This window comes from Labrus bergylta, chromosome 8, assembly GCF_963930695.1.
Source record: "Labrus bergylta chromosome 8, fLabBer1.1, whole genome shotgun sequence".
NCBI classification, from domain to species: Eukaryota; Metazoa; Chordata; class Actinopteri; order Labriformes; family Labridae; genus Labrus; species Labrus bergylta.
The window spans coordinates 18,763,841-18,786,247 of NC_089202.1; the positions used below are offsets into that span (position 1 = coordinate 18,763,841).

General features: G+C 37.7%; 1 protein-coding gene and 1 long non-coding RNA gene across 2 annotated transcripts; both read left to right on the forward strand.

Moving 5' to 3' along the window:
• The first annotated feature begins 7,642 nt into the window (after positions 1–7,642).
• Positions 7,643–11,714, forward strand: LOC136179793 (sialoadhesin-like). The gene is made up of 5 exons (XM_065957860.1): positions 7,643–7,715; positions 8,084–8,431; positions 8,578–8,889; positions 11,306–11,569; positions 11,686–11,714. The coding sequence occupies exons 1-5, from the start codon at positions 7,670–7,672 to the stop codon at positions 11,712–11,714; spliced, it is 999 nt and encodes a 332-aa protein (XP_065813932.1). The 5' UTR covers positions 7,643–7,669.
• A 4,932-nt stretch (positions 11,715–16,646) lies between these two features.
• LOC109977872 (uncharacterized) lies at positions 16,647–17,788 on the forward strand. The gene is made up of 2 exons (XR_002277447.3): positions 16,647–17,123; positions 17,215–17,788. It is a non-coding gene; the product is annotated as an uncharacterized lncRNA (long non-coding RNA).
• Positions 17,789–22,407: the final 4,619 nt, after the last annotated feature.

Consider the following 22,407-nt stretch of genomic DNA (forward strand, 5'->3'; position numbering starts at 1 on the left):
TAAGTGCTTAAGGAGTTTTGAAGTCTTGTGTTTTGCAGTATAAAGAGTCCTGGTACTGGGACACAATTTACATCTGACAGTGATGTTCTTGTTATCTTTCCTGTCGACAAAACTTAAGTAATGGGAATATTTCCATCCGCTGAAAGTAAACATGTATGCTTCCATCTTTCAAGCTAGCCAGGGTTGCCAGGTATGTGTGACAACAAACGACAAAACAAGCCCATTGGCCAGACTGTTAGGTGCCCCCTCTGGGGCACCTAAAAAGATGCCCAAATCCGCATATCTGGCAACCATGTTGGCTTTCCTGCTTGTCTGAAGTGCAAAACAAAATTAATCTGGGGTTTGTTGCATAAATCTGAAGCGGTGTAATAACAACAACAGTAATGTAGTAACAAGTTTTTTTTTGTGTGGGTAACTGTAATATTATTACTGGAATTTCATTAGTAATTTGTTACACTACTCGTTACTTGTAAAAGTAATATCATTACTGGACCGCGTTACTAGTGATACGTTACAGACCAACACTGGTCCTACTAGCTGTTTCTATTGATGTTTAGCAGGGCTTGTTCAGGATAAAGGCATAACATTCTCTATCCCTCATCACAAATAAACTACATATTCAAAAAATACAACTTTATTTTTTCTCTTTTCAGATTCACCCAAAGGGACCACAGTGTCAGTCAGTCCCTCTGGTCCAGTGCAAGAAGACACAAATGTGACACTGACTTGCAGTGCTAATGCAAACCCAGCTGTAAAGAACTACACCTGGTACAGAGCTGATGGAGGCCAGGAGACTTTCATGGGGACTGGACGTGTTTTAAACATCAAAGCTTCTAGGGAGAGAGGACCTTTTTTCTGCCGTGCAGCAAATGAAGAGGGAAGTGGAAGATCGAACAACACACAGATGGATGTTCAGTGTAGGTATTGTTTGAAAAATTTGCATGAACACAGGTAAAAAAAAATGGAACTGATGCAGAAGAAAAAAGAACCAGAAGTCCCATACACACCCCGTATTATAATGTCCATTGTGACAGCAGAAATGGACATGTTTATGGCCTGGTAAAAAATATATTTTGTTCTGATAAGTTATTGTCTTTATCGACTCACACTGTAAGCGGAGTGAATTTTCTCATTACTCACCACTTTGGATTTTATGATGGTTATAAGGCCTGAAATGGTATTTGTACCACCTCATGGTTCAGTACATGCAGTGATAAGACAAAGACGACTGAGTGGAGAAAAAAGGCAATCCCTCATGGCAGTATTCACACCCTAATCCACTTTCCAGTAATGCTCCAGACTATAAGCTATTGATTTTTTCTCAACAAACAAAAGGAAGTAGCAGACACAAGAAAAAATAAAAAGTAATATTGTACACAGCAAAGCTAGAAGACCCGCCTAGTTTTTTAAATCAGTTGTGGGGGAAACTTTGGGTTTGCAGTGCATTTGAACATATTGAACATTTTAATGAAGACACCATTTCCCAGAGGTGCCCATTACCAGAGCTAGGCAAAAGAAAAGACGTGTCCAACAACAATGTATCCCCACTGTTTTTAAAAAGCCTCTGGATGTGAAAGCATAGAGGGTGGAAGACTACTAAACTTTTCAGGTTACACGCTAAATCTGTAGTAGTAGAGGACCCTGGCTTCAAATGTGTATTAAAAGTGTCCCATCCAGTGTGCACATAAACTAGTCTGAAGTACTGTGTTCAAAAGTAGTCATAGACAAAGCATACACATACATACAAAGCACACAGAGGGGAGAGACAACAGCAGCAAGAATATGAAGAAAATGCCCTGCCAACTTTAGTGACAAGGTTGGCTGTGGGAAAAAGTGAGGACGCTACTACCTAAGGAACGTAAGCAGCAGCTAGGCTCATAGGGTATTAGTAAATCTGTGATGTGGGAAGGGGCAAGTCTGTGTTTGAGAGAAAGACCATAATGTGGGAAAGTTCATCATTGCTCTGTGTGAGTACTGTTTTGTATCACCTGTTGTCTTGATGTGCGTTCCTAACAGAGTGTTAGCCCTGCCTACAGGTAATGTTACGGATTATCATTCTCCTGTATTTCACTTTGGTCGGGTAAATAAAGTTGCGCACCAAAGCCTGAAAACAAATCCTGATATGATGGGCAGTGCACGCTGATGTTCGCTACCACAATAAAAGCCTACTACACACCGAGCAGACTTCATGTAGCAGATCAAAGTTCTGAATTTATATTTAAAATGCCACACAAACATATGTGGATAAATGCCTGACATTAAAAACCGCAGTTTGCACGTGAGGGTAGGGCTATGTCATCAACCCATTTTGCTCGACTTTTATTTGTCCGATTGACACCGACTAAAATTATTACAATAGTGAAAGTGACGGAAATCTGTCGTAGCAACGGAGAACTTTAATCCCTGTAATAATTTTTCAGATTCACCCAAAGGGACCACAGTGCAAGGAGACACAAATGGGACACTGACTTGCAGTACTAATGCAAACCCAGCTGTAAAGAACTACACCTGGTACAGAGCTGATGGAGGCCAGGAGACTTTCATGGGGACTGGACGTGTTTTAACTGTTAAAGCTTCAGATGTCAGCGGTCCTTTTTTCTGCAAGGCTGAAAATGAACTGGGGAGTGGACGATCCAACAACAAACACATAGATATTCAGCGTATGTTTACAAGTTAAACTGTGTGTTTTTAAACCTTTAAAGGTCTATAATTCATCCAGAGCAGTGATTTACTGATTATAAAATGTTGTTAATGTTTCAGTTTTCAAGATTGATTTCCATCTTTGGCACTTTCTGTATTAGTATATAAAACATTACTAATTTGTCTTTTTCATCCAAATGTCCATGTGTGCCAATTTGGGCCAATCAATCATTCAGTTTCCCTTTCATAATCAACTCCTTCATGTGCCAGTGGGTTTAATGTGTTTAAATTGTGCTTTTGAACATAACCACCATGAAACAATCAGAAATGAATATTGAATTTCTTCTGGCTCAGTGTTGTTCCTGCTGAAACCACTCCTCTTCTTTTAGTCTTTTGGTTGCTCAGCCTACACTCGTCTCTCTCGCTCGCTTTGCGGTCTTGATTTGGAAATATGATACAGCTTTGGTACTTCCTTCACTGTCAAACTGACAATGAAGTAGACTTTAGTGGTAAAAACCATCAAGTTGAAAAAGTGTCCCCCCCCCCCAAACAGGGTTATGATATTATCATGTTATTTCTTATGACAGGTCTTGAGGATAACTGTGGACCCTACGGTGGAGTTCTCTTCTGGGCTGTTACTGGAGTGTCTCTCACTGTGAACATCGTCCTCACACTCTGCATGGTGTTTCTTTGGTATGTTATTACACCGGAGGACTTTTTAGAATAAACTGTGCTGATGAAGATATGACAAATGGAGCAGACTTGTGTATAAAACAATTTTTAATCCTCATTTCTTCTTTTACTAAAGGAAACAAAGAGAGAGCATGAAGCCAAAAGAAGAGGACAGCACTTACATGAATCTGGATCACACTAACAGATCTCCAGACTATGATGTCATTGCCAAACGTCATACCTGATTATTTGAAGACTCTCTCTCTGTCTCCCTCTCTGCTCTTCCTGCATTGCTTTAAATATCGACTTTGAGATATGAATGTGATATTTCAATATTCTGCAGGGTGTTTGGCACAATACATGATTCATTCTCAGTAATTTCACATAATATTTTCTCCATGAAGCCTCTGATGTTCAAATCTGGAGAGATATTGATCGTGAATTATGGATAAGTTTGAGGTGATGGTTTTCACTTTTGTTTGTATTGAAGCTCTGCTAATCAAGATTTTTATTTTTTATTGAAAAAGTAAATGGTTTATCAAAAGAGATGCACATTGAATCAATCCAAGATATGGAAACATTGGTACAGTTGTATCCTCTGGGGGCGCTGTTTTAATCTTTTTAGTGATTTTATACCATGCATTGCATTTAAGTTGCAGATTTTTATACTATGCTTTGCATTTCATGTATCTTGTATTGTATTTTATGTCTTTTGGATTTTATTATTTGGACCCTGAGTCTGTAATAAAGTTTTGATTCATTCATTGCATGCTCTTGTTTTCCAATCAGATTAAAGAAAGCCTGTGAGGCAGTTCCAGAGGACAGGGTTTAAATGGCACTGAATCAAAGACGAGGTTAAGGAGGACAGTTTAAAGGTCCAATATGTAAGACATCTTCTGAATTAAATCTTGAAATGGTCTTTCTATATCATCAGACATTAAGGAAACATGATCTGTTTAAGTGCTGGTTTATCTGTAAATGTAGCAGTCGGTATGTCCTCCTTCTAGTTTTCCATTGTGGCGCAGAATCATTGTATTTTGAGCAGAGAAGGTAGGCGGTTGCTTCTGAAAAAAGGAGAGAGGTTAGAGAGCAGAAAAGTCTCTAGACCGATGCAGAGCTGGTTAAAAACTGAAGCTTCAGTGTCCACGACATAGTAACCTGTTTGCACATTGGCTCTAGGAGGGAGGGGGCGGGGGAAGAAAGCTCTGTCCAATGTTTTGAAATTGAAGAAAAGTGTTGACGAGTTTATATCCTAAATCACACAAGAATGTTAAAACATTATTACAGTGGTAACAGATACATGTTTATCTCTGAATTTATAGTTTCCGCTCTTCTGGCAGTTGAGAAAGGCGTCCTAATACTGCTGGGGAAGTTCGTGGTCTCAGTTTCCATCAACGTGTTTTAACCAGCTTGATTTTATCATTGAAAGATAGTCCTTGTTCAGTCACGTTTACAAATCAACAAGCTCAGGTTTTTACTTCTACTCAATTTAATCTGAGAAAACCCAGACAGGAGGACATTGTTGATGAATGCTATTAGAGGTGTTCCTGTTCCTCGAGGAAACAAAATAACGGCCTTCTCCTAATCCTGCCATGAATTATTTAGTTGAGTTTATCAGTATCACCGTGGGACTGTGTCTCAATATCTTACAACTTACATTCAACATTACCCCAACAAACAGGACAACATCCAGTATTCGGGTTGCATCATATAAAATGACAGCACTAACAGGACATTCATTTTTTTTCACACATTACGGACAGCCTCTGGACACAGAAATGATAAGATAAAATGAATGCAGTGACATCAGTGTGTAACAGCCAGTGTTGGGTAGTGATATTGATATTAGGTAGGAAAAAAAAGCTGAGACTGATATTTCAATCAGGAGAGACTTAATTGAGAATGAACAATTATTTATTTAACAATAAATGTGCGACAAATTAGATTTGAATGTGCAAAGTCTTTGGAGGATTAGACTCCATCGTGACGACTTCATGTACTCGGAAGGGTAATGAGGCCGACAGCAGGATAGGATACCCCCCTATGGAGTCTAGACACTGGTGGTGGTGAAGAGGAATGGAGGCTATAATGAGCCTGAATCTGGACTCTGCTGAGCTGGAATGGAGGTGACTGGGGCGGTGGTGGGTTGCAGCAGTTGCCTTGAAATGACAGAATGACTGTGGAAGAGAAAGAACTATTTTAGCATTTTGTCGCAGCAGGATGATTGGTTGAGAGAGGTTGTGCCCGACTCTGGTTGGTTAATCACTTAAAGAATAAACACCCATTAACAGCTGATCACCAGAGCAGGTAGACAGAGGAAGTAGTTTAAGTTGTTGTGAAAGAATATAAGCAGTCTTCCTTCCCTTACGCTGAGCTCCATTTCGGCCAATGTCTCTCTTATATCTAATAATAATAATAATAATAATACATTTTATTCATAAGCGCTTTTCAAAAACTCTTACACACTAAACATTTGATAAAAAAGACAAAAGCAACAGCACAGTAAGGAAAGACTAACAGACATTGCAGCATTCCACACAAATCATAAAGACAACAACATAAAGGTACAGCTACAGATAAACAGAACACATATCACAATCATACATCAAAAGATTGTTTGAAGAGGTGAGTTTTGATCAGTGATTTGCAATTAACCCAGATGCAATTTGTCCTGCAGAAACATGATGTTGTAACAGAGTGTCCAGAGGTGGCACCTGTCTGTTCTGATGAAATAAATACGTTTTTGTAGTAGTTCAAGCAAGAAAGCTAGGGCTTGAGTGGCTTGTCAAGAGGTCGACTTTGTGCCAGTTTGATCTCATCATTGAGACAGAAAGTTTGGTTCCTATTTGGGCACTACACCATTTTGACATGTATGTTGGTGCCACTGTTGTGCCTCTGATTTTGTATGATAGTTACTAGCCTTGTCAATAGAGCATTGGCCACTGGTGTTAAAAGATGCTTAATTCAGACTGATCTCTATAAGGAACATTTAGTTAGCCTGCTAATCACAGTTTGTTTTCCTACTCTTGAAGTGGTCCTAGGACCTGATCCAGGCGGCTGAGAGGGAAACTGAAACTAACATTGGGAAAGTATAAGTGATGTTGGGTTTGGTCAAATATGTATGTTATTGCTTATGTTTGGTTAACTAAATTTGGTAAATATAGTAATTTGTTTATGGGTACTGGGTGGGACCCAGTATTTTAGGGGGAGGGTGTGATGACCCCTGACTGTCAGTGCTCTTCCTGCTGCTTTGTATCGCTCCCCACTTAAATTCAGGTAGAAAGGGGCGGAGCCAGTTAAATTTATATACACCTGGGCAGGCTGGGCCTTAGTATTTAAACTGGCTTCTCAGTCTGTCACTCTCTTGTCAACACTTAACACATTCACCATTACAACCACCACTGATTTACAGATTGCACATTCTTTGAACAGGATGATTTGCCTTAGTTTGCAAAAAATTATTATTTGATAAATTAAAAAATGTGTGGTCTCCCTGTTTGTCCAGCTCACTGAGCCTGGGTTGTGAAAACAGTGTGACAACTATTCAAAGAAAAAGTGCTGAACATTCAATGTGAACATGAATATTCACTTTTCTGTCTTCCTCATTTTCAAGTCAAATTTTGAATGCTGTTTAAGAAGGCGACCAAATGATGAGGAACTTCACTTCTCTAAACATCCTTCACCTCTCTGCTCAAAAAGACCTGAGACAAATGTAAGTTTATATCACTTTTAAATCTATTTTAATGTCATATTCAAATATCATAAAGGCTTTTTTTTAAGAAGTGCATTTTTTCTGAAGTTGATCAAACAAACTTTGTGACAGGGGCAAGAATAAAAACATTCACTTTGATCAAATTTTAAACATCTTAAAGCTCTCATGCAGTTTTTCTTCTGGGCGTTATTACTGATCAAATAGTTTCCTTAAAGAGGTTGTAAACAAAGAAAGAAACCAAAAAAAAACAACAACATTTGTCTCTTTTCTTTGAGGCAGGCAGTCAAACTTCCTGTTTTTTATTTTATTATCATTTGATCTTCTATGTTTTAATAATGAGCATCTTTACATAAATTGAATGAAATGCAGAAATATTTCAATTTAAACCTTAAAATGAGAAGCTGCACACCTTGAAGTCTTTTAGTTTTATTGGGATTGCTTTAGTTAACTAAACTCTGGATCCAACCTTTTCCACATTGATGAAAATTTAAACATTTCAACATATTTCTCCATCTGCAACTTCTGCAAAGATCACATTCAACAACAGCCTCAAAATGAAATCTAAGTTTATTTGGAGCGAAATACACTAAACTGTAAATCTACATGTATTCTCTCCAGACTTTCTGCCTCTTCTGAAACACAAAGATGGCTGCAGCTCTGACTCTCCTCCTCATTGGCTGTCTGCTGCAAGGTGAGATGCTGACTTATATTTGTCAAAGAAATTAGCTACTAATGTGTTCTGCTTTCTTTTCACAATATCATAATGTAGAGATTTGGTGTTAAATTTACAACTTTCATGTAAAAAAGCTGTGTGAAAATGATGAATCCTGAGTTTTATGTGAAGACTATTTTATCTTTGAAAGCATACTGATAAGATTTTTAGAAACAGAGCCATCAATAAAATGCATCATGACTTCATTTTTTTTGTTTGTTTATTTAACAGAGACACATGCAATGAACATTGCTGTTTTTAGTAATATAGACATTATAAACTCAACATGAATAAGGATTGTATTGTAAATGTATAATTGTAATAAGGATTTGTTTCTTGTGTTTCAGGTGCCCTGTGTGGACAGTTTGAGATCATTATACCAAAGACTATAGAGGTTCTGAAGGGATCCTGTGTGACAATCCCCTGCTCCTTTGACGTACAGGATCAATATAATGTGAACTTAGATAACACTTGTAAAGCATTATGGAAAGATTATTATAGGGGACCTGTTGTGTTTGATAGCAGTAATCCACAACACAAACAAAAGGGACAATTGATCGGTGACTTAACAAAAAAAGACTGCACCACAACCCTGAATGACATGCAACCTCAAAACAACAAAGTGCATAATTTTAGATTGCAATGTGACAATGATCTGAAATACTTTTTTGCTGGCGTGAAAATTTCAGTCAAAGGTAGGTTTCAAATTAAACTTATTAACAGTTCAGTCATGTAGTAGTTCTCTGACCTTATCATTGATTACTTTAAAATAAAGATAAATCAAACCTTTGATAGTAGAGAGAAATGACTGCTTATACATGTTTATGTACCTTCTGAACAGATGATCCACCCAGACCGACTCTGACTCCGCCCACACTGAAGGTGAAAGAGGGAACCTCAGTGAGTTTGAACTGCTCTGCTCCAGCTCCCTGTCTGTCTCTTCCTCCAAATCTGACATGGAGCCCCGGCCTGGGTGAAGGTCAGGAGACCCTGCAGGAGAATCAGGACAAAACTAAAGTCAAGATCTCTGTGCTGAACTTCAAAGCATCACACCTCCATCACGGACAGGAAATCTCCTGTACTGCTGTCTACAGAAAACAAGATGGCAGCACTAAGTCATCTGTGAACACCAGTTTATCAGCTGACATTACATGTGAGTATGTGTGTCTTGTGATTAAATTGATTACATAAAATTCATGCTTCCTCTTCTTTGTTTGTTGTTTTGTAATCATTTAGCAAACAGTTACGAGCATGGCCGTCACCTGGGGTGTGCATACTGCCATGTGTGATTACCTTTTTTTCTCTCCACTCAGATGTTTGATTGTGGATGTATTCATTGTATGAACAGGGTTTGTTGTTTAGCCTCTACATAAATGATCTAATAAATGAATGCTATTAGGTCAGACATCCTAATGTACGCTGATGATACTATCATTTTTGAACATGCAACAACAAACCAGCAAGCTGCACGTAAGCTAACAGCAGTGATGACTAATGTCACACAGTGGTTTAATAACTCCTGTCAATACTTAAACATAAAGAAAACAATCTGCATGTTTTTCACAAAGAGGTCAACAGATCATTTCACACTCAGTGTTTTCATCACAGGGTTAAAGGTCACAGTTGTATCTGATTATAAATGAATGTAACACTGGACTTTAATCTCCCATTTCAAAAACAAAGTAAGATGGTGACAAACATAGTAAAGTTCATATTTTCATATTTCCACCAAATGTTTATCCGCTGAGGAAGCAACACTGTACTGTAGGTCTACACTGTAATGAGAGGTGGGAATCACCAGAGGCCCTTTGATACGATATTATAACGATGCTTGAGTCACGTTACGATATTATTGCGATTTTAAATATTTTGCGTCAGGCTGAAAATTGTGATATAATATATTGAATTTCAATTTTTTTAACTGCATATTATGTACACAAAATTAAACTTGTTTTGTCAAATGAGGAAAAAATCTCAGTCTTTTTGTCTCACTTCTGTCTGTTCATTTCTACACAATGGGAGTCGAGCCCACAGACTGACCAACACTGTGATAAAAGAAAAAGGCTGCAAGCACCTCACAATCTGAACTGATGGTGTTTCAGTCTGATCAAACTTTACTGAACACAAACATGTACGGATGACTGAACAACTGCAGTCATTTTTAACAAAGCAACTTGCTCAAAATGAATTGTGCAACCCCTCAGCAATTAAAAATAAAAACATATCGCGAGCAGAATATTGTGATTCTATGCTGTATCTATTTTCCCCCACCTCTAATTGGTATGCTGTCTCATGTAGGCCTACGTCTCCTGCTTTGATGTCCTGCTTTTAGGTATCTTGTTTGTTTTACCAGGAGAACAGGATTACTGTCCTGTTTTAATGCACATCTCTCTTTTAAGTGTTTCATATGCTTCTAGAATTACAATTTTGTTGTCCCACTTTAGTCTGTTTTACATATTGCTGCTGTCTATGACGGCTAAACTTGTGCATTACAGAAACGATATGAATGTGCATTGTCTTTATAACTTTAAATTTTATTAATAAAAATAAATAAAAATGAATACACTGAACGGTGAAGACCAAACCGTGATGGCTCTGCATGAGTACACATACTGTTATAGTCCTACTCAGTGTTGGGCTCGTTATTTAAAAAAAGGAATATATTACTCATTACTCTTTAAGTACTTTAATTACTTTACTTATTACTCCCTGCCATCAGTAATATGTTACACTACTTGTTATATTACTTTTCGTAATAAGCCACAACTTTCATTAGTTCTTTTTCGCTTTTAGCTGTGCTCGATTAAAATCCAGTCTTGGTTGATTTGTAGACATTGTAGGGCTACAGCTGTCCTCCACAGCTCATTGGTGGGGTTTATTTACACGAGCTTCATGTTGTTGTGTTGTCGTCAGATGTTGTAAGTGCTTAAGGAGTTTTGAAGTCCTGTTTTTTACAGTATAAAGAGTCCTGGTACTGGGACACAATTTACATTTGACAGTGATGTTCTTGTTATCTTTCCTGTCGACAAAACTTAAGTAATGGGAATTTTTCAAGCCACTGAATGTAAACTTCCATCTTTCAAGCTAGCCAGGGTTGCCAGGTATGTGTGACAACAAATGACAAAACAAGCCCAATGGCCAAAAAAAAACTACTCTCGGCGGCACCTAAAAAAAAGCCCAAATCCGTATATCTGGCAACCATGAAGCTCGCTACCTTCCTGCTTGTCTGAGATGCGCAACAAAATTAATCTGGGGTTTGTTGCATAAATCTGAAGTGGGGTAATAACAACAACAGTAATGTAGTAACAAGTTGTTTTTTTTGTGTGGATAACTGTAATATTATTACTGGAATTTCATTAGTAATTCGTTACACTACTCGTTACTTGTAAAAGTAATATCATTACTGTAACGCGTTACTAGTGATACGTTACAGCCCAACACTGGTCCTACTAGCTGTTTCTATTGATGTTTAGCAGGGCTTGTTCAGGATAAAGGCATAACATTCTCTATCCCTCATCACAAATAAACTATATATTCAAAAAATACAACTTTATTTTTTCTCTTTTCAGATTCACCCAAAGGGACCACAGTGTCAGTCAGTCCCTCTGGTCCAGTGCAAGAAGACACAAATGTGACACTGACTTGCAGTGCTAATGCAAACCCAGCTGTAAAGAACTACACCTGGTACAGAGCTGATGGAGGCCAGGAGACTTTCATGGGGACTGGACGTGTTTTAAACATCAAAGCTTCTAGGGAGAGAGGACCTTTTTTCTGCCGTGCAGCAAATGAAGAGGGAAGTGGAAGATCGAACAACACACAGATGGATGTTCAGTGTAGGTATTGTTTGAAACATTTGCATGAACACAGGTAAAAAAAATGGAACTGATGCAGAAGAATAAAGAACCAGAAGTCCCATACACACCCCGTATTATAATGTCCATTGTGACAGCAGAAATGGACATGTTTATGGCCTGGTAAAAAATATATTTTGTTCTGATAAGTTATCGTCTTTATCGACTCACATTGTAAGCGGAGTGAATTTTCTCATTACTCACCAGTTTGGATTTTATGATAGTTAGAAGGCCTGAAATGGTATTTGTACCACCTCATGGTTCAGTACATGCAGTGATAAGACAAAGACGACTGAGTGGAGAAAAAAGGCAATCCCTCATGGCAGTATTCACACCCTAATCCACTTTCCAGTAATGCTCCAGACTATAAACTATTGATTTTTTCCTTAACAAACAAAAGGAAGTAGCAGACACAAGAAAACACAAGAAAAAATAAAAAGTAATATTGTACACAGCAAAGGTAGAAGACCTAGAGCTAGTTTTTAAAATCAGTTGTGGGGGAAACTTTGGGTTTGCAGTGTATTTGAACATATTGAACATTTTCCCAGAGGTGCCCATTACCAGAGCAAATAATAGACTGAGAATTGACCCTTGGGGAACACCAAATGTGAGGTGGAAAGGGGATGGGGAAAATTGTATCGCCGAAACAGAAAGATCTGCCAGATAAATAAGATTGAAACCAGTACAGAGCAGTGTTTTTAATGCCAATGTACTCTTTCAGGAAATTCAGGAGGATATCATAGTCTTTCGTATTAAAAGCAAAGCTAAAGTCCAGGAGGATTCAAATTGAACAAGAACTCAACTGGAGATGTTCTGGGTTAAGGTGCAAATCATCTACGAGCGGTAGACCCCAGCTGATGACCCTGCAGATAACAAGTGGGCATTGGTGGAGATTTGGAAGGGAAGCAAGGGAAGAGCGTTTTGTTTGGTTTGATTTATTCTGAAAGGGGCAATGTCATCAAGGATTGCCTCACATGTTTTAGAATCACATGAAAAAAATCAGTAACCAAATAAAGGGTAATATGAAATCAGGAGATAAGCACATCGTCTGGGACAGCCTAATATTCATGTTGTGTTAATAACAGGGATTAAAGCAAAAAACGTTGTGTCTGAAAATTCTCAACGTATAAAACAACAAATAACCAATTTCAATTGGTGTTTTTGATCTAGGTATAAAAAGCTCAAAATCTAGACTGACAGATATGGCCTTGCTTCTTTTTGACAAATATGACCAATGTCAAATGCATTGTATGCCTAGATAAAGTTAAGTTACTAAGTTAAGTTAAAGTAAAGAGTAATAAAAAATATATAGGCATATTTATTTATTTACATATATAGCCAGCAGGGCACATAAAGATATTTTGACATCATAAATCTGAATCTGAGAAGCAACTAGCAAACAAACTGAACATTTTCTATAAATTCAGTGGAGTAAGAAGTTTTTTTCTTTTTAAAATGTGTACAGCACTAATGTAGTACTGTACTTCATAACTTTCACCCACTCAGTCGTTAAATGTATCAGAGAAAACTAGTGATAGCTTGTTAAGCTAATAAGACATGTTAGAATTGTGTTGTCAAACGGTCCAGTTTAACGGTGACTCATGTCGCGCGTTGCTCTGTGAGTACTGTTTTGTATCACCTGTTGTCTTGATGTGCGTTCCTAACAGAGTGTTAGCCCTGCCTGCAGGTAATGTTACGGATTATCATTCTCCTGTATTTCACTTTGGTCAGGTAAATAAAGTTGCGCACCGAAGCCTAAAAACAAATCCTGATATGATGGGCAGTGCACGCTGATGTTCTCTACCACAATAAAAGCCTACTATACACCGAGCAGACTTCATGTAGCAGATCAAAGTTCTGACTTTATATTCAAAATGCCACACAAACACAAAACTACAATTGTAGTCATCACAAATAAACTACATATTCAAAAAATACAACTTTTTTTTTTCTCTTTTCAGATTCACCCAAAGGGACCACAGTGTCAGTCAGTCCCTCTGGTCCAGTGCAAGAAGACACAAATGTGACACTGACTTGCAGTGCTAATGCCAACCCAGCTGTAAAGAACTACACCTGGTACAGAGCTGATGGAGGCCAGGAGACTTTCATGGGGACTGGACGTGTTTTAAACATCAAAGCTTCTAGGGAGAGAGGACCTTTTTTCTGCAAGGCTGAAAATGAAGAGGGAAGTGGAAGATCGAACAACACACAGATGGATGTTCAGTGTAGGTATCGTTTGAAACATTTGCATAAATGCAGGTAGGTCAGGCTTCTTTTGTGCAGCGTTTTACAAATGAGGAATGTAAATAATCTTTGTTAATAAGCTTCTTGAAAGAGAGGCCCGTTTTTCTGCAAGGCTGAAAATGAACTGGGAAGTTTTCAATCAAACACAAGACAAATAGATGTACATTGTAGGTGTCATTCATCAGTTACATTTTAAAAAATGTATGAAAATCTCTTTGTTTAACTTTAATTTCCTTTGATTGGAAACTTCAAATCCATAAAATCTTTCTTTTGTAGAGGATTAACTTTGTTGTAAATAAAGGGAGAAAAGAGTTATAGATAATGGATGGATGGATAGTTTACATAGATAAAGTATTTAGTGCCTTTCTTTTAGGGTGGTGGGAGATCACTTTGGGTAATCCACCCTGAACGACCTGAATGGTAGGGGAAACACTGTGTTATATATGAGGTTCTATAATTAAATTAGAGACGAGCAAATGTTAACTTTACCCCCAAAAAGGTCTGCTTAGTAAGAATGTGCATATCAAGTAAAATTACAATCATTCAAATGAAATTGCTTGCGCGAGCAATATTGTATCCTGAGAGGACAAAACCATGCTTTGAGGGCAAAAAGAAAAATCCCAGAGAGCACTGTAGTTACGCGCTCAGGGTGAGATTTTGCTCGTGCTCAAAGCATGGTTTTCTCCTTACAGGATACAATATTGCTCGCGCGAGCAGATAAATTCTGCAAGTGAATGCTGTGCAAGTGCTCACAAAAATAATATGCGCGTGGCTGTTTGAGTTGCACGCACAGCTCCTTTAAATTCGCACATGGATCTCGTCCGCACGCAATTTTATTGGCTGGGATAAAACGCCATAGGTTGGTTATGGAGATGTGACATAGAAGAGCGTAGTGCTGTTTCATAAGTGGAATTGTTTTCAACTGAGAGCTGAGTGAATGCGGCCTCAAGAAACTTATGAGTGCTGAAAACACTGAACTATACTGGTTTTGTATTGAAAATAGGCGCTGCCAGCGTTAAAAGCGCCCTCTGTGGACACAGGCCCAGAATGAAAACCGATTGACATGGAGGAAATTGAATTTTTCTTTGCCTCATTCACTTGGACACGCACAGCTGGTCAACTTTTTTTCTTTTTTTTTACAGCCATAAGCCTTATCTTTTACTTTTTCAAATTTGATACAGCATGGCTTTACTTGACTCTCTACTTGTCTCTCTTCCCTACATCCATTACAGATGCTCCACAGATCATGTCCTCATCTGATTGCACCAAAACTGCTAACCAGGTCAACTGTTCCTGTGAGTCTACGGGAAATCCTCCTCCCACTTTACAATGGACTTTGGATGAATCACTGGTCAATCGTTCAGAAGAGTTTGCAATCAGTTATGAGCATCGAAATGGTACAGGCGTGAGCTTCATCACCATGAGTCAAGCCCAAAGGAAGGATCACTTCACTGTGCTTTGTCGCAGCTCAAACTCTCTGGGATCTGTTGCTCAGCGATTTATTTTCTACAGCCTTCCAACATCTGCAGAAAGTCAAGGTTTGTCTCTGAACTGAGTATAACTTATTGGTAAGCGGCACATTTCATCATTTGTTCTCATAATTACTAAGTATTAACAAGAAAGCTTTATGAATGGGTAAGTGGTGAACATAAATTCCTCTTGAAAGCTTTAATATGTCCTGATTTAACAATTTACAAAATGAATAATTAATACGTGATGTCCGAATTTATTCAAATAATAATCTCTTCTGAATAAGAGCTTGAACCATAATCCCTTATTGTCCTTTGTATTTTTCAGTGATTTTGCCAGTCTTCATCGCCACCATTGTCGTCTTCCTGGTGCTAGTATGTGCTCTACTCTTTGTTATCAGGTAGGGTAACAGCAAATCAAGCCAAACCGTACAGAATACCACTATGCAAAATGTTTAAAAACCTCCAACTTGGACTTTTATATTCTTTATTTGAGTGAAGATACAGATTCTATGTGGTGCTCCTCTGGTCTTCAATTTAAAATCTTTGAAATGTTTAATATTTTTTGGTATTATGAGCAAAGTCTTATCCAGGTAATTAATATTTTTCAATTGAGGCCCACAATTTCAATCAAATGTTGTGGATCGAAAATGTTGCCAATGTATTTGTGTTATTTATAGTGTCCTCTGCTCTGCGTCTGTTTGTGAGACATAAACATGAATATGCAGCTTTATGAGACACCTAAAGGACTGGAGAAACATCAATATTTGCTGATCTGTGAATTTCAGATGTACCGCTGATCTCTTACTCTCTTTTTTGCTCAAAGCAACTTTGGGATTAAAAATGACTGAAGATATGTAGTTATTTAAAGCTTTGTGTACTTTTGGGTACTATCGATCATTAGAATAAAGGAGATTTGGAAGAGTATTGTTTTAAAAGAGGTCGAAAGTATCAAATTATGAAAAAAAATGTTGATAACCTTACTCTGAAGAGAGGATGCCCACAGGTGGTTCATTATGTGGTGTTTTACTGTTCTTTACTGATTGGTGTGCTGTGATACAGTTTGCAGCTTCTCAATAAGCCCCATGTTTGCAGGCGGCTGTAGCAAAGTCCGAGTGGAAAACCTGCTAGTTTTGCTCCAGTATGTTGCAACAAAAAAGTTATGGCATGAAGTAATCATGAATATTTCCTCTACTTGACAGAGTATGTCCTGTACTGTGACCTTTGCACATGCACACATAAAAATGTTGATGCTGAAATGCTGCCCGCCACCAGCCAAAGCTATAGGCGGGCACGAATGCTCTACTACCTAGATGTAAACCAGCATAGTAGACAAGTGGCATGTCATAGCGCAAAGAGGTTTGACTGTATTTTGATCTAGAAAATGGAGTAAAAGTTGGATGTAGGCTGTCTCGTGTTAAAGTGGTGTATCTTGACCAGAGCAATGCGTAAAAAGCACAGACATGTGGAAGTAAACCTGCAAGGAGGACCAAAGGCTGGCAGTGCTAGTACTGCTAATGCTAGTACTGCTAATGCTCGCCACACTCGGCACAACATGTTGACATCATTTTTCCTGCAGACGCTGTGATCCTGTGATCTGTTACCAGTGTTAAAATAACTAAATATGGACTGTTCCCTGAGTTTTTTCTCAACTTTAGACTAGGGAAAAACAAAGATATTGTCAGTATATTCTTGTAGGTTTATACTCTGCTGGTTTTTTCAGGGCTCAGAGGACTCAACACAACCTGCTTAAGAGTCAGGGGTCAGGTAACGCCAGCACAGTTGCTATGAGCCAACATCTACCAAGTGGAAAAGGAGATGAGGTACTTTACCTTGGAATCCAACAGTTTTCTACTTAGTGTCACTTAAATAAGCAGAATAACCTTACAACCAACATTTCCTTTTGATTTGTAGGAACTCAACAAAACAAATGAGGGCATTTATGCTAACACCACTCAGCTGAAGAAACCAGGTGTCACCCAACCTGCAACTACCTCTGAGCCAATCAGCACCAACTTACCAAGCTCAGGCCAAAACAACACAGAAGATGCCCGGACAAGTTCAGAGAAGAAAAACGAGGAAAGCAAAGATGTGATTTACACTAGTGTGACTTGGAGGAGCAAAGGGAAGAAGGAGGGAGGAAGCTCTGGCTACACAAATCAGTCAGGTCGCTCCTATCTGGAGGAGAAGAGCTTAGAGGGAGGATTGGGCAGAAATGTTGCGAGCAATGCAGTAGAGATGTTAAATCTATACAATGAAGTGAAGCCTAGAAATGTGAAGAAGGACTCTGAATGTGAATATGCCCAGGTTAAATTTAGAGACTAGAGTGTGATGCATAATTAGATTACAGTTCTATTGCTGGTTTTAGAACTTTTAAGAATGCTGTGGTCTCTTGAATGTATATTTTCTTTCAAAATAAATGTTGAAACTAGGGCTGGGTGATATGGCCTAAAAATAAAATTTTGATTTCTTACCACACCAAACTTGATTGATGATTTGAAATCGATGTTTTTTAAGCTGGAGCGTTAGATAACAAGTGTCTGCAGGCATTAGTGAAGCATGGTGGAGGTTCCTTTCAAGTTTGGGCCTCTCTGCAAATGGAGTTGGGGATTTGGTCAGAATTAATGGTGTCCTCAATGCTGAGAAATACAAGCAGGTACTTATCCATCATGTAATACCATCAGGGTAATACCATCAGGGAAGCGTCTGATTGGTGCCAAATCTATTCTGTAGCAGGACAATGACCCAAAACATACAGCCAATGTCATTAAGGGCGATCTTCAGCGTAAAGAAGAACAAGGAGTCCTGGGAGTGATGGTATGGCCTGCACAGAGTCCTGATCTCAACATTATCGAGTGTGTCTGAGATTGCATGAAGAACAACCCACCTGCCGAGATATTTCAAGTGTACCTACAAGCATTGATGCTGTTTTGAAGGCAAAGGGTGGTCACGCCAAATATTGATTTGATTTAGATGTTTCTTCTGTTCATTCACAAAATGCTTTTTGTTAATTGATCAAAAATAATTACTTCTATTTGTGAAAGCATTCTTATTTTACAGCATTTTTTCACACCTGCCTAAAACTTTTGCACAGTACTGTATCTAAATCAGACAGCCAAAAGGCAAAGAAACTCAACTTAACATCAGAAGAACCGATAATAACAAAGACAAAAAGTTCAAATGGGAAAATAATTTATAATTTAAAAAAGGGGCTGATTAGGAGAGGCTGTAGGTTTGGAAGTTGCCTATTTACTACAGATATTGAGACTTCATATCATTGTACAGCCTAACAAGTTTCTCTTTAAGTTTAGGGGGATTTTGCTGTTTCTATGTCTCTGTCACCTGACTGTTGAAGTTCATCATGTTATTCTCCTGATTTCCTGCCTTTGCTTTGTAGTTCAAAGCACTTTGTAAACATCTATTTTTAAAGGTGCTATAACAATAATGTTTGTAATGTATTATTATTAAAAACCAAGAAATAAGGACTTCTCTTAAATCAAGTTAAAAAAAGTAATTCCTGGTAGTCCTGCTAGTTTAGCCAAATGTCATTCATAACCGTAATGAGTAGCTTTTACTACCATGTAATGTAGAGGCATATTGTGGTAATAAACTTTATTGATATACTATTTTTTTTAAATTTAATGACATATTGGCATGATATTGAATTTTTATATGAATTTATGTTAACTCACATTCTTTATGAAGAGCAAATGAAAATAATCCTAAGAAGGCTGCATCAAAAGCTAGGGTGGAAAAACAAAGACAGAAGATTTACAACAACACAGAACTTCTACAGGAGTATAGGAGAAAAGAAAGAGAAAGGTAGCCCTAATTCTCTCACTCATTCATTCACTCACGTAATCACTCCCACATTCATTCAGACACACACACTTACACTAGCAATCTGGACCATGCCTCACAAAATCACACTCATTCACTCACTGATTCACTCAGACTCTCACACTCATTCACTCACTGACTCAGACTCTCACACTTATACACTCGTGTTCATTGGCTCACAGACTTATTCACATACTTGTTCACACACTCACACTTACATAATTACTCACAACTTTACTCAATACATTAATTTATGGTGAGGAATGATGTGGCACTCTATGAAAACTATATGTAAAAAGTGCTGAACATTCAATGTGAACATGATAGTTCCTTTTTTTTTTGACTTCCTAAATTTCAAGTCAAATTTTCAATGCTGTTTATGAAGGTGACCAAATGATGAGGAGCTTCACTTCTCTAAACATCCTTCACCTCTCTGCTCAAAACTACCTGACAAAAACGTAAGTTTATAAAACTTTTATATCACTTTTAAATAACTTTTTTCAGGAGATATAACAAATCAACATGTCTATTATCATAAAGGTTACTTTATGATCAAACAAACTTTGTTACAGGGGAAAGAAAAAAACATTCACTTTGATCAAGTTTTGAACATCTTAAAGCTCTCATGCAGTTTTTCTTCTGGGCGTTATTACTGATCAAATAGTTTCCTTTAAGAGGTTGTAAACAAAATTAACTCAAGAAAAAAAATATATTTTTCAATTTTGTTTCTTTTCCTTGAGGCAGGCAGTCAAACTTCTTGTTTTTTTATTTTATTATCATTTCATCTTCTATGTTTTAATAATGAGCATCTTTACTTGAATTGAATGAAATGCAGAAATATTTCAATTTAAACCTTAAAATGAGAAGCTGCACACCTTGAAGTCTGTTAGTTTTGTTGGGATCAATTTAGTTAACTAAACTCTGGATCCAACCTTTTCCACATTGATGAAGATATTTCTCCATCTGCAACTTCTGCAAAGATCACATTCAACAACAGCCACAAAATGAAATCTAAGTTTATTTGGAGCGAAATACACTAAACTGTATATCTACATGTATTCTCTCCAGACTTTCTGCCTCTTCTGAAACACAAAGATGGCTGCAGCTCTGACTCTCCTCCTCATTGGCTGTCTGCTGCAAGGTGAGATGCTCACTTATATTTGTCAAAGAAATTAGCTACTATTGTGTTCTGCTTTCTTTTATTGATATCATAATGTAGAGATTTGGTGTTAAATTTACAACTTTAATGTAAAAAATAACTGTGAAAATGATGAATCCTGAGTTTTATGTGAAGACTATTTTATCTTTGAAAGCATACTGATAAGATTTTTAGAAACAGAGCCAACAATAAAATGTATCATGACTTTATTTTTTTGTTTGTTTATTTAACAGAGACACATGCAATGAACATTGCTGTTTTTAGTAATATAGACATTATAAACTCAATATGAATAAGGATTGTATTGTTAATGTATAATTGTAATAAGGATTTGTTTCTTGTGTTTCAGGTGCCCAGTGTGGACAGTTTAAGGTCTTTATACCACAGACTATAGAGGTTCTGAAGGGATCCTGTGTGACAATCCCCTGCTCCTTTGACATACAGGATCAATATAATGTAAACTTAGATAACACTTGTAAAGCATTATGGAAAGATTATTATGGGGGACCTGTTGTGTTTGATAGCAGTAATCCACAACACAAACAAAAGGGACAATTGATCGGTGACCTAACAAAAAAAGACTGCACCACAACCCTGAATGACATGCAACCTCAAAACAACAAAGTGCATAATTTTAGATTGCAATGTGACAATGATCTGAAATACTTTTTTGCTGGCGTGAAAATTTCTGTCAAAGGTAGGTTTCAAATTAAACTTATTAACAGTTCACTCATGTAGTAGTTCTCTGACCTTATCATTGATTACTTTAAAATAAAGATAAATCAAACCTTTGATAGTAGAGAGAAATGACTGCTTATACATGTTTATGTATCTTCTGAACAGATGATCCACCCAGACCGACTCTGACTCCGCCCACACTGAAGGTGAAAGAGGGAACCTCAGTGAGTTTGAACTGCTCTGCTCCAGCTCCCTGTCTGTCTCTTCCTCCAAATCTGACATGGAGCCCCGGCCTGGGTGAAGGTCAGGAGACCCTGCAGGAGAATCAGGACAAAACTAAAGTCAAGATCTCTGTGCTGAACTTCAAAGCATCACACCTCCATCACAGACAGGAAATCTCCTGTACTGCTGTCTACAGAAAACAAGATGGCAGCACTAAGTCATATGTGAACACCAGTTTAACAGCTGACATTACATGTGAGTATGTGTGTCTTGTGATAAATTGATTACATAAAATACATGCTTCTTCTTCTTTGTTTGTTGTTTTGTAATCATTTAGCAAACAGTTACGAGCATGGCCGTCACCTGGGGTGTGCATACTGCCATGTGTGATTACCTTTTTTTCTCTCCACTCAGATGTTTGATTGTAGATGTATTCATTGTATGAACAGGGTTTGTTGTTTAGCCTCTACATAAATGATCTAATAAATGAATGCTATTAGGTCAGACATCCTAATGTACGCTGATGATACTATCATTTTTGAACATGCAACAACAAACCAGCAAGCTGCACGTAAGCTAACAGCAGTGATGACTAATGTCACACAGTGGTTTAATAACTCCTGTCAATACTTAAACATAAAGAAAACAAGCTGCATGTTTTTCACAAAGAGGTCAACAGATCATTTCACACTCAGTGTTTTCATCACAGGGTTAAAGGTCACAGTTGTATCTGATTATAAATGAATGTAACACTGGACTTTAATCTCCCATTTCAAAAACAAAGTAAGATGATAACAAACATAGTAAAGTTTATATTTACATATTTCCACCAACTGTTTATCCACTGAGGAAGCAACACTGTACTGTAGGTCTACACTGTAATGAGAGGTGGGAATCACCAGAGGCCCTTCGATACGATATTATAACGATGCTTGAGTCACGATACGATATTATTGCGATTTTAAACATTTTGCGACAAGCTGAGAATTGTGATATAATATATTGAATTTCATATTTTTAACTGCATATACACAAAATTAAACTAAATCAAGAAGTGTTTTGTCAAATAAGAAAAAATTCTCAGTCTTTTTGTCTCACTTCTGTCTGTTCATTTCTACACAATGGGAGTCGAGCCCACAGACTGACCAACACTGTGATGAAAGTAAAAGGCTGCAAGCACCTCACAATCTGAACTGATGGTGTTTCAG